At 43.1% G+C, this 16,306-nt stretch overlaps 1 protein-coding gene across 1 annotated transcript in view; it reads left to right on the forward strand.

The window, feature by feature from the left end:
- The window catches only part of DNAAF9 (dynein axonemal assembly factor 9), a gene marked incomplete at its 5' end in the record, with an annotated part of 148,332 nt that overhangs the window by 83,636 nt on the left and 48,390 nt on the right, over nt 1–16,306 (forward strand). The window contains 6 exons of the mRNA XM_082669478.1: nt 2,576–2,687; nt 3,716–3,786; nt 4,715–4,765; nt 5,501–5,588; nt 9,382–9,453; nt 16,138–16,241. Of these exons, the coding sequence (XP_082525604.1) occupies nt 2,576–2,687; nt 3,716–3,786; nt 4,715–4,765; nt 5,501–5,588; nt 9,382–9,453; nt 16,138–16,241 (498 nt within the window). The remainder of the gene's footprint in view (nt 1–2,575; nt 2,688–3,715; nt 3,787–4,714; nt 4,766–5,500; nt 5,589–9,381; nt 9,454–16,137; nt 16,242–16,306) is intronic.

The raw sequence follows: 16,306 nt of genomic DNA on the forward strand, positions 1-16,306 counted from the left end.
GTGTAGAGATGCAGAAATATTGGTCCCTGAGGTGAGCTGGCGTGGTCTTGGGGAGCCAGGGTTTCTAAACCAGTTGCTCCCAGCCACATCCAAATCCTCTGTTTACCCCAGTGTATCCTGATATGAAGAAAATTGGCAAGCAATGCATAAGAGGATGGTGGACATCCAGCCAAGATTCTGGTTGTAGTATATATGGGTACAAGTTGTACCTTCAGTCCATTCTGTGGCTACTGCCTGAACCTTAATTTCAGTGAGCTTTTGGTCATAGGGAAGTGGGTGGGCAGATGTGGATGACTTGGTGCAAATGCATGCCCACTGCCATCACCAGGGGACAAGCATAGTGTTATCTCATCTACAGAGAGTGATACAACATGGGTAATTTTTTAAGGTTGTGAGTAGTTTCTGTGTATATAACATACCTGCTCCCTGTCTCTGTCAGTATTTTGTGGTGATGTTCTTTTAGAGCTAATGGAGACTTTTTTGTGACATTATTAAGACACTGGGAAATACTTTCTGATATTTAGGTAATAATACTTTGTCTCCTTACTGGACTTTAGTTTCCCTGACTTCTCTTCTTAGACTCTCGTGCAGTGCTCTGGAAGATGCTTTGCACTGGAGTAGGTGATTAGCAGTCCAGTAGAATCATACTACTGTGTTAAGTACACATTCAGCAGCAGCTAATGAAATAGGAAAGAAAAGATAGGATGTTGGTGCTTTCTGTCCAAATCCTATCCTCCCTTCCAGGCAAAGATGAAGTTCTGTCTCCTCCTCCAAGCCTACCCTACTGATTTCTCCCTACAAGTACTGTATTCCTATAGGAATACATAATTAGGGAATAAATTACATAAATTAGGGAGTAATTCTATAGTAATGTGTCACATGATGACTTCTATGTAAGAATGCTCTTGTCTCTCCAGCTATACTTTATAGGTTTCCTGAAGATAGGAACGATGCTTCATATTTTTTCTCTCCCCATGCCACATGTGGGAAGTACATAGCAAGTGTCTAAAAAATACTACATGTATTCTTTTTAATGTCCTCTCTCCCCTTCCTCAACACCAGAGGCCAAATAGGGAAGTGGGGGATTAGGAAACCACAGGATTTGTCTTCCTAATTGATTTGGGAACCTAACTGATCATTGTCACTTAAGAGGAACCATGTAGCCCAGGAAGGTTCTGTGTCTTCAGATACTAAAAATTCTTTGAAACAAATTTAGATAAACCTTCCAGTTGTCATGCCTAATGAGAAAGTTAACTGAAATATAAAGCCTGTCTGTCACTTTGTACATTCCTTTATCACAACGACATGGATGATTAAGGACTTTAACTATGGTTTTTTTCCTTTCAACTCTTCTGCCATCTTTTTGTTTTCTTCTTTATAAATTTATTTATTTTTTATTTATTTATTTTTGGCTGCGTTGGATCTTCATTGCTGCGCGGGCTTTCTCTAGTTGCGAAGAGCGGGGGCTACTCTTCATCGTGGTGCTGCACGGGTTTCTCATTGCAGTGGCTTCTCTTGTTGCAGAGCTCAGGCTGTAGGCGCACAGGCTTCAGTAGTTGTGACACATGGGCTTAGTTGCTCCGCGGCATGTGGGATCTTCCCAGACGAGGGCTCGAACCCGTGTCCCCTGCATTTGCAGGCAGATTCTTAACCACTGCACCACCAGGGAAGTCCCCTGCCATCTATTTGAGAATCTAACAGTCCCTTCAAGAGGCCTAGGTCTTTTGTCTCTGTACTGAGGATAGAGCAGGGATCCCATATGAGGACAACAAGGTGTGAAAATGAGCTCTGGCTTTAGGAGCTCTGTACCTGGCCATTCAGCATCGTCAGGCCAGGAAGGCCAGGAAGTGCTCATCATGCAGCTTATCCTATGTCCTTCACCAGATCTTCACGGTCATCTCAAACTCTAACTCTGGCTTGTACCAATTTCTGCATTTCCTCTGCTAGATTCATCTCAGAATTATGTCATTTTCAGTGGTTTTTAACTAAATTATAGCCTTCTTACCAGCCATTCAGGAGCTTTCTCTGAGTTGCTCTAGTTTTTTTCTGGCCTGCTGAAGCCTCTATTTTTATTTGTCTTGGCCATTAAAGCTCGAACAGCTTTCTTTTAATTATTTGGTACTGAAAGGAGCATTTGCATGTTTTGACAGGTATCCAGAAATATCCATGAAGACATGTATCCCCCTTTCCAGATTTGTTCAGAACTCGAGCCCAAACCAAAGAAGGAGTGGATGAACATGTAGACACACTGGGATGTGACACTGGTCATGATTAAGAAGGAAGACTGTTGCATTGCCATTTAGGGAGGATAAGCAATTTGAGGGAATTTACAGAAACTTAAAGATATTCTTCATCTAGCCCAAGTCTGCCTCTGACCAAGGAGCAAAAGCCTGGGTGATCCTGAAGTCCTCTCCCAGTTTGAGATGTATTTCAAGATATACTTGAGTTTTCCTTAGAAATTCTCCAGTATTCTTTTGCCATGTGCCTTAGTATTTTGTGGTCTGTTTCTTATGGATTTTTCCCTGTATGTTTAGGACTGACAATTGGACTAGCTCTGGTTTCTTATTTGATACAGGCTTGTATGACCATCTATGACATTCCTGACTTGCTGGGAGGAAGTGGGTGCTTAGGATCTGTGGTCTTCTCAGAATCATTTTTGACATCTCAGATCTTGGTTAAAGAAAAGGGTAAGTGTATGTCATCTTTGGAAAGCAAAACTTGAACTTGTTTATATGTATATATATATTTTTGGCAAAATAAACCATAAACTAAATCAAAAGACCAGCAATAAACTGGTGAAAAGATTAGAATACTTAAAATAAACAAAGGGTATATTTCCTAATTTATGAAGAGCTTTTATAAATTGATAAGAAAAAGACAAGCTACCCCGTGGTAAATGGGCAAAAAATATGAGCAGGCAGTTTACCAGAGTGGAAAAAAAAAAAAAATTTTAATATTTTAAAAATATATATATTTTAATGTTTATACATACACAGACACACATAATTGACCCCTGGACACAGGTTTAAACTACACAGGTCCACGTATACACAAATTTTTTTCAGTAAGTACATACTACAGAACTACATGTTCCATGGTTGGTTGAATCCGTGGATGTGGAACTGTGGATACAGAGGGCTGACTGTAAAGTTACACATGGATTTTCAACTGTGCAGAGGATCAGTACCCCTAGCCCTCACATTGTTCAAGGGTCCACTGTATGTATATGTATATATATATATATGAATATGTACAGCCTTACTAGTAGTCAGGAAAAAAGCAATTTGAAATAATAATTAGCAAATTATGTTAGCAAAAATAATTTTTTTTTTACCCATTATGTTAGCAAAAAATTCTAGAGAATGATAATATCCAGTGCTAGTAGGATGAGCTTGATAATGTTTTGTTTGGTTTTTAATATGTACATCTGTACTACCTTGACAAAAATTAAAAGTGTAGATAAAATGGACTCTTTATTTAAATATGTATTTCTATTTGGTGTAAAAAGAACAGAGTTAATCACATGGGGAAGCCTTTCTCCATCCCCTCATTAGACTCCCTGTACCCAAATGAGGAAGTTTTCATTTTCTGAAGGCCTCAGACTCTGTATACTAATAAGAGGAGCCCTCACTCCTGAGAAGGGGAAGCAGTCTGGGGCCTGCAAGGTGGGCTCTGGTGGTGGGCAGTAACCGGCATATCTATGGTCTTCCTGCAGATGGCACTGTTACCACAGAAACCAGCTTCATAATCCTGACAGCTGCCATACCCAGATTCTGCTCCTGGCTGGTTAGTGTCATTCATCAGGTGAAAGTGGACATAAACGTGGAGAAACTGGGGAGAACGTTTAAGAAAGAGCCTCTTCATTGGGTCCTGGTGGGATGTCAGATCCTTACCTAGCCACTTTTCAGGAATAGAAGTTTTTATCTCTGCTCTTTTTCTTTATACAGACGAATCTAGTTTCTTTAACTTTCTTATAATCTTGGAAAAGTTCCAAAAGAAAGGAACTCAGTTATCTGGGTCCTGTTAAATTGTGAAAGGGAAAATTTAACACCCTCATTTTACAGATGAGGAGACTGAGGTTTAGAAATTGACCAACCTGTCCAAGATCACAGGGAAAGTGAGAAGTGGATCATGTGCTCCCTTTTCTGGTCAGAATAGTTGCTGCTGAATTTTTACAACCACGTCTCTACATGTGGAATCATCCCATCTTCATCTGTGGGACTTGATCTGAAACTCTGGTGCCTTGGGACACAGAAAATATGACAGCAGTGAGTCTAGTAATGGTCTGAGTACCTATTTCAGAATCTGTTTATATTCTGTTTCTACAATCCTGACATGAATAGAGGAGAGCAAGAGTCATCCTCTAATGTGAACATGTTTAAATGAGAACACATTCAAAATACTTTAAAATGTTCTCTTTCCTTCACCCCTAAAAATAGTTTTCTCCGAAGTGAAATGTAAGTGGAGACTAACATATCCTCTCCACATATCGTAGGCTCATTTAGCTGGACTTTAGGTCCCCATGAGAGAGCCCATCATGGCCTGGTGCTCTGAGCTTTGTGACCAGCAGCCAGCTCTGCCAGCCATCAGGGCTTGAGAACACTGGATTTGGTGGAGGGACTGCTCTCTTAGAAATATGTGAACACAAGGGAGACCTAGCAGAGTTTTGCCTTTGAAGTAGTAAACTGAAAATCTGCACTCCTTTTGGACACAGGTAGAAGATATAGAAGTAAAATTTTCTGAGAAAACCCAGCAATCGGTTATGGTAAGCAGCCTTCTTATTCTTAATGTTAACATCATATCAAAATGAAATGTAAACAGTTTATAAAACAACTTAAAATATTTCCTCTTACTGCTAATCTAAATGTTCTGTACCTTCTTGTCTCAATTCCTTTTTGTATTCTTCCCCTTCCCAGTAGAGCTCTAGAAATAACCATGTATGAGGTACAAACTAGAGGGATTCTTTCTGCCACTTAAACCTTTAGGTGTTTTTTCAAAATCTCCCAGTACTTTTAAAAGCAGATCTCAGGGACTTGCCTAGCTGTCCAGTGGTTAAGACTTCCCGCTTCCAGTGAAGGGGATGCGGGTTCAATCCCTGGTCGGGGAACTAAGATCCCACATGCCACGTGGTGTGGCATAAATAAATTACATACATGCAGATCTCAAATTGGCCTAGACATGTAGAGCTAAGAGGTCAAGGCTTTAGGCCAAGGAGAAGCTGCCTCTTTTATCAGAGGATATAAATCTACGGGAACATGAACAAGCATTGTAGACCATGGTGCCTAGACTCAGAGAGGACCTTAACATTCTTTTTCTCAGCACGAGTCACGAATACCAGTAACATGGCAAAGAGCCAAGCAGTGCCAAAGGCCATGAAAGAAGCTGGGTAAATCTGAGGCTGACTTAGCAGCCTCTGTAGATGGACTAACTTGGGCAGGACTTTTGATTCTCTGAATGTTTATGCTGTAAATCACCTGCTCTTTGTGTTTGTTTTTTAAAGGGAGATGAGTGTTTCCTGGGCACTTTTCTAACTAGAGGAGAAGGGGCGTATCTTTATTCTAGTAATCAACAGTCTTGGCCTGAGGAAGGTGAGCGGCTCTGACATTTCTGTTTTTGACTCTGTCTGGGTACCTCTTTCACAGGTTTCAACATGAGTGTTGTAATTAATAATACATCTGATATCTGAAAAAACTTGTTGGTGTAGAAGTGTTTTCTTACTTACTTACTTACTTTCTTTCTTACTTACAAAAGCTTTCTCTTTTGATCTGTCCATTTTCCAGATGAGGAAACTTGTGCTAGAAAGGACTGGTGCCAGAACTGCACCTGGTCCTCTTGCTGCTGCCTGAGGATTGCTCTTAGAATGGGCTAGAGCAGCAACATGTCCAGAAATAGGTTCTGTTGGGCCAAAACAAAACCTGGGTTAGTTTTTTACTGCTGTGTAGCAAATTACCACAAATTCGGTAGCTTAAAACAACATGCATTTATTTTCTCACAGTTCTGTGGTCAGAAGTCCAGGAAGGCTTTGCTGGATTCATGTTTAGGGTTTCGTAAGACTGAAGTCAGGGCATTAACCAGGCTTATATCTGGAGGCTCTGGGAAAGAACCTGCTCCCAAGCTCATCCAGGTTGTTTGCAGAGTGCATTTCCTTCAGACTGTAGGACTGAGGGGCCTCTTTCATTGCTGGCTATCAACTGGGACCACTCTTAACTCCTCCTCCCAGGAGTCCTTGCCCTGTGACCCCCTCCATCTCAGCAACAAAGAACCTTAATTGTGTTGAATCTCTTTCACACTTTGAATCTCTCTGAACTCCTCCTCTACCAGGCAGAGAAAAGTCTGCTTATAAAGGGCTCATGTGATTAGAGGAGGCCCAATCAGATAATCTCCCTTTTGCCATATAATGTTACATGAATACAGGAGTAACCTAAGAGGATGAAGATCATGGGGGCTGTTTTAAATTTCTGCCTATCACAGTGTGCCCTCTGGGCCCCACGATTCTCACATGCAAGATATAATCACCCCCACCCACAAGCCTCATTCCATTATGGTAACAATTCAGTCTTAAATCTCACCAACTGAAAAATCCATAATCTCTTCATCAAGATTATTTAAATCAGCTGTACATGAGGCTCTGGAGCTAATTCATAAAGTACAGGTCCGGAACACAATTCCTTTCCATCTGTAGCCCTGTGAAATTAGAGGCAAGTTATCTGCCCCTGCCCTCACAACATACAAGGTAGGACTGGCATAGGATAACAGTTATAGACATTCATATTAAAAAGGGGGGAAAATGAAAGGTAAAAAGGAGTCCCAACCCCAAGGCAGCTTTGAAATTCAGCTAGACAAACTCCAGTTCCTAGATTAGGTTTCAAGGCCTAGGAATAGTCCTCCATGGCCCTTAGTTCTGCCCCCTGGGCTCTTGGTTCTACCCTCTAAACTCTTAGTTTTGCCCTCTAGGCTCATGACTCTGCCCTCTGGTCTGTGGCTATACCTCTGTCGTCCTTCCTTTTCATGAAGGTGGCACTTTGTAGCTGACTAGTTTTATCAGCCTGCTTCTTGCCGCTAGAATTTTGGGGGTCCAACAGTCTCCTTTCATTTTTCTATTCTCTCTATCCCTTTCAGTCCAAGCTGGCAGTGTTTCTGCTGATGTAGAATTCTCAAGAACTGTGTTGGTCTTACATGGATTTCCTGGGGATTCATTCCATGCTCCTTTTTGGTTTCCTCAAAATAACATTTTCTTATGAGTCCTATTCTTTCCCTGTTAGATAAGCCTTTTTTGTGGAAGAGGAGTTATGACTTACTCCACAAATTCCTCATCCTTTACTAAGCAAATTCCCTCTCTAGATAATTTGTTCTTCTTGAAAATATTCTCTCCAGTGACAGGTTGCTCTCCATGTTCTCAGATCACTGGTTAAACTTGGCTCCTCCGTTGTCATAGAAGATAAAGCACAAGGAGTCCTGGTTTTCGATCCACAAAATGCCAGGTAGCATTTTTTATCATGCTGTGCCCCCTGCATTTCTGCCTCTCCAGATCCTGGTGCAAAAAACCAGGAAGTTAGGAACATTTGCCAAAGACAGGAGAGTATGTGACAGTACCCCCAGCCTTGAGGCAAAGTTGCATAATGTTTTAAAATCAGCTTGTAGACACAACACAGAGGTGGTTGTGCTGTGTCATAGTTGAGCCAGTTATAATATTTAGCAAGGATATTTGCCAAAATTAGTTTGCACCTTCTTAGCAAAAGTCCTTGTTAGAAAAATAATCTTACACTGTATTGAGTTATCCAGCAAGATTCAGTGTATCCTGAGGTCTCTACACACGAATAAAGCCAGGAATTTCTGGGGCCTTGTTAGTCACACACTTGAGAGCTTAGATTTCACACTTTCTTAGTTCCTGAGGAAAATGTAGTTTGAATTTAGGAGATGGTTTTCTGAGGCAGGAAATTTCAGTAGAGGAGAGAATTTAAATAGGAGTATCCTCTGGCTGTGTATTTAGCATTTCACCACTTCAGGGCTCAGGTCAATTTTATAGGGTTTGAAGTTTATACCACTTCAGGGCTCTCTTAAGGAAAAATAGTACATACAGAAGGGTTAAGTCTCTTCTCTGGGCCTTGAAAAGGGGCTTGAGCAGGTGAGGGGTCCTGAAGCTTAAATGTCATTTGGATCTAGGTAAATATGCCTGGAGTTGAGACTGAGATTTATCTGTTCCCATCCTCTGAAGGCATTTAAAGAGCTCATCAGCATGCATTATCTTGATTGATCTTCGTATCTTGAGCCTCATAGAAGGTGAAAAATGGGTCTGAGGTTATAGTACAAGTTAGTGGTGACATCTCGGGGGGTGGTCCAGGTCTTTTGATTTTTGGTCTAGGGATGGCCCAGTGAACTACTTACGGACAAAAAGAATAGTACCTGCTTTACCTTGAAATGTTTCCAGCTCTGGTATCTTTTCCCTTTCCCAGTTAGTGACTTCTGCTATCAAAAGACTTTTTGTTATGCAGCCTCCTTTTCATTCATTTCCTTTATGTGCCCTTCTCTTCCCTACCCTGCTGACCTTGATCAGGCAAGCTGCCCAGTACCTAATCCTCAGGAGCCTGCTTTAGAGTTTTACCACATATGCCTATATCTCTAAACAATGTCTTATTTTTGAATTTAATACAAATTAGGATCATACTCTATCGTGTTCTTCTGGGACTTGCTTTTTTCACTCAGTGTTCTGGTCCTAAGATTCATCCAGATTGTTGTATGTAGCCGTAAGGCTCATTCATTTTCATGGTTCCATAGGATTGCTTTGTATGAAAATACGCTGTTTATCCTTTTGACTCTTGATGGACATTTGGGTTGTTTATAGTTTTTTGCTATTGCAGACAGTGCTCTCATGAGCATTCCTGTACTTGTCTCTTGGTGCACCTGGCACCAGGACAGTGCCTTACAACACATCTTTCTTGTGGTATGTAAAGACATAATTGCCATCTATGGTCTCAATCCTCTGATTTTCCTGTTACATTTCTGGCTGATTGTACCAGCCAGCATTGAGATCTCTGGTACGTTGGTCTTCCCTGAATGTTTGCCACTTGTTGTTGTTGTTTAATATTTATTTTGTTGTTGTTGTTGTTGTACCAGGTCTTAATTGCGGCAGGCGGGCTCCTTATTTGCGGTTCTCGGGCTCCTTAGTTGAGGCTCACCGGCTCCTTAGTTGTAGCATATGAACTCTTAGTTGTGACATGCATGTGGGATCTAGTTCCCTGACCAGGGATCGAACCTGGGCCCCCTGCATTGGGAGCACAGAGTCTTATCCACCACGTCACCAGAGAAGTCCCATGTTTGCCATTTGGATTGCTTTGGTTTTTGATATCCCTACGTATGGAATTTTCTGTGCTTTGCCCCCAGATAAAGTCAACCACTCCAGCAGGCCAGCCTCTCTCCTTCATAAGACTTCTGCACCACAGAGCTGGAGGGGAGGTAATGTGAATAGCCCCAAGCTAAAATACCATAGATTTCCACTGTTCTTACCAAGCTTCAGTAGAATTCCTTAAATGCTTCTCAGTTTTGTTGTATAACTTTGGTCCGTTTCCAGAGTCCTTAACTAGTTGTTTTTGACAGTCCAGTTTTATGGCTGCTTCCTGGGGAGAGAATTTTCCAGACTCCTCACAGCCATTTCAGAAGTCCCAACCCTGAGGCTTTTGAAAGATATTTTCACTTGGTAAAGAATTGTAGGTTGACCATTTCTTTCTGTGCTTTAAAGATGTTGCTCCACTCCACTGTCTTCTTACTAACATTATTTCTGAGCAGAAATCTACTGTCATTCTTATCTTTGTTCCTTTCTATATAAGGTGTCTTTTATTACCAGCTGCTTTTAAGATTTTCTTTCTTTTTATCACAGATTTTAAGCAGTCTGATCTTTATGTGACTGGTGTGGTTTTCTTCATGTTGCTTATGCTTGGGATTCATTTAGTTTCTTGCACTGATGGATTTAGAGTTTTCCTCAAATTTGGAAATTTTTTGGCCATTATTTCTTCAGTTTTTCCCCTCTCCTTCAAGGATTCCAATTACATACATTTGGCTGCCTAAAGTTGTCCCACAGCTCCCTGATGCTCTGTACAATTATTTTTAGTCTTTTTTCTCTTTATGTTTTATTTTGCATAGTTTCTACGTATTCTGATTTACTAATCTTTTGTTCTGCATTGTTGTTATGAGTTTGTTAAATTAACATTTGTTGAACGGAACACAGGCTGCTGGATGGTGAGCCAGGGTCAACAAAAGACCACAAAAGAAATTGAAATGGCATGCCTTGAGGGGCTACACAGAGGTGTGGGGGGCAGGGGGCGGTGGTCAAGGCAAGGTACAGGCTGGACCTGGGTACCTGCCTTTATTAGGGTCTGTGGGTTGGAGTGCTTTGGGATTCCTTAGCCTTTTGGCTAAGGCCAAACTGGTCAATTCAAACCAAAAAGAGTGAAATTTTGGTAAGCTCCATGGAGGTCTTATATAAGGGGCATACAAGGGGAAGGCACTAAGGAGGCAGGGGAGACTGTTGATGACAAGGGCTTCTGGGAAAGTCATATCAGGAACTTATATTTGCTTGTGACTCTGCAGGCTGTTGTCTAGGGCATGCGCTTGCATGAGGGGGCTAGTGTCAGTTTAAGGCCTGTGCAGGCCGCTTGGCCAAACAAGATGGATGCTGAGGTAGCAGTACCACGGAGTAGCTAAGCTCTCAACAGTTGTCATGTCATTAGTCTTATCCAGTGTTTTTTTCTTCTCAGAAGTTGTATTTTTCATCTCTAGAAGTTCAATTTAGACATTTTTTACATCTTTCATGTCTCAGGTTAACATGGTTCAGTCTTTCCTCTAGCCGCGAACATAGGGAATACAGTGATAATAACTGGTCTATTTCTCTTCTACTCTTATCATCTGGGCCTGTCTTTTAAGCTTTGTTAGGCAAGAAGCAGAGCAGCATTTAGTTTAGGACTAATTTTACCCCGGTAGTGAGGCAAAATCATTCTGAGAACACGACCTGCCATCCCTATGAAGTATGAGATTTTCCACTGTGGCTGGTGCGAATGGGCAGAATATCTGGTGCAAAGTATGAATTGATGTTCATTGTTTTACATGGGAATATCCATTTTTTCCAGCACCATTTGTTGAAAAGACTCTCCTTTCTACTTTGAATTTTCTTTGCACCTTTGTTGAATATCATTTGACCATATATCTACTATTTCCTACAAGCCTCAGTGAATGGTTGGCCCTCGGGCAGCACCTTCATTATCCCTGTAGCAATTTACAGATTCCAGAGTATTTTTTCCATCAGGCAGAGATTTTTTAGCAATGAGGAGCAGAGATGCTGGTACCATTGACACATAAAGTCTGAGAACTCTGGTGACCAAACTGAGTTTCACCTTCCTGTGATGGGAAGGCCCAGGCAGTGGCCATCTGCTTCATTCTGCACCCTCTCATGTGTTCCCTTGTGCTGATATGAAACTGTTGAGGGACACTTTAAAAGAGAAATTTCTCTGCAGCACTGAGCATGAATGAATTATATAGCATAAACCTACAACATACATATTACCCACAGTTGCGTGTTACCTACAGCGTGGATGACTCTCAGGAACAGGATGCTGAAAGAAGTAAGCAAGTCACAAAAGAACACATGTATTAAGATTCCATTTGTATGAAAGTAAAAGAGACAAGACTAAATCATATATAGTTTATAGATACATTGAAGTATGGTAAAGCTACATAAAATTTGGGATGTTGGTTCCCTCTGGGTGGAAGAGAGAGGGCCTTTGAGGAAGGACATTGAGGAGGCTTCAAAGGCACTAGGAATACTTGATTTCTTAAGCTGAGTGGTGCATATACAGGCATCAGGGTTTGTTGTTGTTTAGGTTTTTCTCTTCTTTTTTTTTTTTTTTTTTTTCGGTATGCGGGCCTCTCACTGTTGTGGCCTCTCCCGTTGCGGAGCACAGGCTCCGGACGCGCAGGCACAGCGGCCATGGCTCACGGGCCTAGCCGCTCTGCGGCATGTGGGATCTTCCCGGACCAGGGCACAAAGCCGCGTCCCCTGCATTGGCAGACAGACTCTCAACCACTGCGCCACCAGGGAAGCCCAGGTTTTTTTCTTTAAATCGTATGTGTATACTTCACATACTGTCACACACACAGAAGGAAAATTATCCAGCCATTGCATCATAATATTTTCCCAGCAGTGATAATGTTCCCTCTTTACACAGGCTGGACCATTGGAGGATTTTTATTTTATTTATTTATTTTTTAATTAATTAATTTATTTATTTTTGGCTGTGTTGGGTCTTTGCTGCATGAGGGTTTTCTCTAGTTGTGGTGAGTGGGGGCTAGTCTTCGTTGTGGTGCACATGCTTCTCATTGCGGTGGCTTCTCTTGTTGCGGAGCATGGGCTCTAGGCACGCGGGCTCAGTAGCTGTGGCTCAAGGGCTCTAAAGTGCACGCTCAGTAGTTGTGGCGCACGGGCTTAGTTGCTCCGCAGCATGTGGGATCTTCCTGGACCAGAGCTCGAACCCGTGTCCCCTACATTGGCAGGCGAATTCTTAACCACTGCGCCACCAGGGAAGTCCAGGGGTTTTTATTTGTACAGCCAGTTGTCTGAAGGAGGAAAAGCCAAATTCTTCATTAACATTTGGTGTCTTATTTTGCCCTGAGGGCTCGTTCCTGTTAGATGTCCGGGGATGTAGAGGTCAGTCAAAGACAGCCCTGCTGTAGTCCCCTGCTACTTCTTGGGTACTGAGGGGGAACTTCCTCTTACCTTGGGTTTTCAGACTCACAGAATGGAGAAGGAATGAAAGAGCCCATTAAGCAAGGCACCAGGGATTGGTTAAGGAGCCAGGGAGATCTCATCAGGAATTGGCTCCCCCAGTCACTGAGAAGCCCTTGCAAAGGCATGTCCTATCAGATAACAGTTTGACAGTCACAAGTCCAGAACAGATACTGGAAGTGTTACTACTTCAAGTGGATTAGGATCTAAGAGACTGGGGCACTGGCATTGGACCACCCAGTGAGAGACTTCAGTTATCTCATGTGTGCCCTGAGAATAATAACAGAGTTACTATTCCCAGAGCAAAGGGTGGTTGCAACACAGAACAGTCTGCACCAGTACTAAAATCAGCTCTTGCCCTGGGCCAGGCCCCATAGTGAGTACTTTTCCAGCACTGCCTTGTGAATTTCTCTCTGCCTCTTTTCCATTTTGTTTTGAGGCTTTAGAATCTAGGGGGAGAAGAAGTGCTGGAGACGACCATCCTGATCCACTTCTTTTCCCATCTTCCCAGTGACTACTTGGAATGTACCAACTCTCAGATATGTGCTGTTTTCTGGAAGCTTTGGAGTGATTCTGAGGTTTGTCCAGGAGGCCTTTGAGTGGTACTTGTTCCTGAGAAGCTTCATGTTAGAGGTATACAGGTGGACAGTGAGCCCAGGACATGGAAGGGTCCAGATACTAAGCAGTAGGTAGGGGAGCAGTTTCTACCTGATTACACCTGTTGACCCCTCTTTCCTCTTTAACAGTAGGTAGAGTGATCTTGTGGCTGCAGTTTAAGAAGTTGTGGTGTTAGGAGCGTGTTAAGGGCTTTGGTTGGGCCCTGGAGGAGTTGATGGAAGGAGATGGCAGTGGTGGGACTGCCAGGCAGCACTGAGGGCTTGTTGAGGTTGAGCAAGCAGAGAAGATGCCTCATCAGATTAGCCACAAATGGGCTGTGGGCAGAGCAGAAGTAAAGGAAAAAAGAGAATTGAAGTGGCTAGCATGGCACAGTGCCCTGGCATCAGACAAACCTGTGTTCTGTACTTGGCTCCACTATCAAGCAGTTCTATGACTTTTGGGAAGATCTCTCTAAGCTTGAATTTCCCATCAGTCCTCTAAAAATAATACTAACTCTTACAGTTGTTGCAAAGATGGAAAACTGTAATGTATATGACATGGTTGGTGCTTAGTAAATACTAAATAAAATCTGTTCCCATCCCTTTCCCTGACAAAACAGAGATCAAAAGTTTGTCTTGGGGCTTCCCTGGTGGCGCAGTTGTTGAGAGCCCGCCTGCCGATGCAGGGGACGCGGGTTCGTGCCCCGGTCCGGGAGGATCCCACATGCCGTGGAGCGGCTGGGCCTGTGAGCCATGGCCGCTGAGCCTGTGCGTCCGGAGCCTGTACTCCGCAACGGGAGAGGCCGCAACAGTGAGAGGCCCGCGTACCACTAAAAAAAAAAAAAAAAAAAAAAAAAAAAAAAAAAAAGGTTTGTCTTCTCCCTGGGGATTGGCCCTGAATGTGGATGAGAGGAAAGTCAGAAATTTCTGAGCAATAAGGGAAAATGGGGGAACTGAAGGCTTCAAAGGCTCAGTGACATCACGGGATGAGGTTTGGGGAGTGAGATAGTTAAAAGTATGATGGCATTTTGTAGTCAGAGAGTAGGTTCTGGAGCTGAAGATTTCAGAAGTTAAGACATTCTGGGTGCTGCTTTACTGGTATGGAACTGGCATTGAGGAGCAGCGAGGCCAGAGCATGGCATGGCCCACCCCCTGATCTCTCAGAGGGAATGGAAGTGTCGGCTTTGGAAGAGAAGACTGTGAACACATTCAGAAGCTGTTTGAAGTGTTGTAGCATAATTAGGAGGGCAGTAGATGTGAGCAGTGAAGGAAAGGAGGGGCATGAGTCTCTGAGGGAATGAAAATGTTGTGCCATTTTGGGAGGGAATGGTCTGGGAACAGCAGTGATGAACCTTGGCATGGGTGCAGGATGAGGCTGGGGCATGAGGAGCCTCCACTCAAGAGGGCCATAGGGCAAGACTGTGTGTAGGTGAGGCTAGGTTTTACTTGTTAGAGGGTAGGAGACTTACAGGACTTGAACCATTGAGTGCCTTGAACTGGGCTGGCTGGTAAGGTTGGCATTAGTTCCCGCTGACTGGTTGTCTTGTTCTTTTGTTGAGATTCAGGCTTCAAACCGTCCTCTAGTACCTAAAATCTGCCTCCACCTCCCCCACTTCTCCCCACCCCCCATTAACATGCACACACACAAGCACACATACTCTCTAGGCCCCTCTCTGCCTCCTGAAACCCCATCTTTTCAGGAAACCTTCAAAACTTGGCCTTTGCTCTTCTTGTCATTACAACTTACACAGCTTTGGGGCTGCCTTTTTAGAACTACAGCTCAAGGAATCAGTCCCTCTTCTTGGTCTCATGTCCTCGCCTTAGCAGTAAGATACTGGCGGTTTTCCCCAAGCCTGTGCCTTGAGCTCTAAGAAATACTCTATCTCTTCTCTGTTTGTGAAAACATGGAAAGAAAGGCTATTACAGGAATAGGAAGGATCCAGCTTGGACCGTTCCAGAGAGCAGCTTCACCTAGGTGTCTTATGGGTGCCCTGGGTGCTTCATTTGGGTCTCCAAAGCAAGCCCAGGCCCAGCCTTAACCCTTGTCACCTTAGTGTCCATCATTTCTATGATCTACTCCCTAGGGCCCATACTGAGCTGCTGTGTAACCTTGGCCACCCAGGAAACAAGCAGCTCTCCTTAAACCTGAATCCTTATTCTAAGGAACCCACACTCAGTGTCCATGTCCCATCCATCTTGCTTTTGGGAACTACAGAACAGCAGCCTCCAGTGTCTGTAGAATTCACTTATTGCCTAACTCACATGTTCCTTTCCTGGCAAGGGGCTCTTAAGCACCCTTCACCATTCTTTCAACAACTGATGCCTTAGTGCCCTTTCTTGGGCCTTATGTGAGAGATGTGGTCATTTCAGAGCTGAGCCAGCTTCTGCCAAAATAGTAGAAAGGAACATCTATAAACTCAGTAATGGAGCAGATATACCCAAAGTCTTTTTTAGTGTATTTCCCTGGAAGACACCCATAAGTGAATGTGAATTTTGCCTCTCTCCATCAGCTGATAACTTACTCACTTGTTGCTTTTTCTAATTCTTATGCAAAGACTGTATCTGATGCCTCATTTCTCTCTGAGGCCCTAGGAGGGTACATTGGCTTTCTCAGAGCACAGTTCTCAGCATAAAGATTGTTTAACTTAAGCACTTCAGATGGTCTCTAGTTACCACTCTGTCTTGGCCTGGAACCTGCAGGAAGAACGCTGTGATACTGGCCCCCAGAATCCAGCCCTCCAGCTCTTACCAGATCTCTTTTCCTTCCAGGGAAAGTACATTTCTTCTCTGGTGGACTTCTGTTTTCTGACCGTCATCACGGAAATATCATCATTTCCAAGGATCACATGAATTCCGTTTTGTTTTATGATGGGGTAGGTGTTTTACAGTCCATGGTTTTGATGTTCAGAAAGATACTCACACTTCTGAGGGAAAATCA

Source organism: Grampus griseus, assembly GCF_964374135.1.
Source record: "Grampus griseus genome assembly, chromosome: 14".
NCBI lineage: Eukaryota > Metazoa > Chordata > Mammalia > Artiodactyla > Delphinidae > Grampus > Grampus griseus.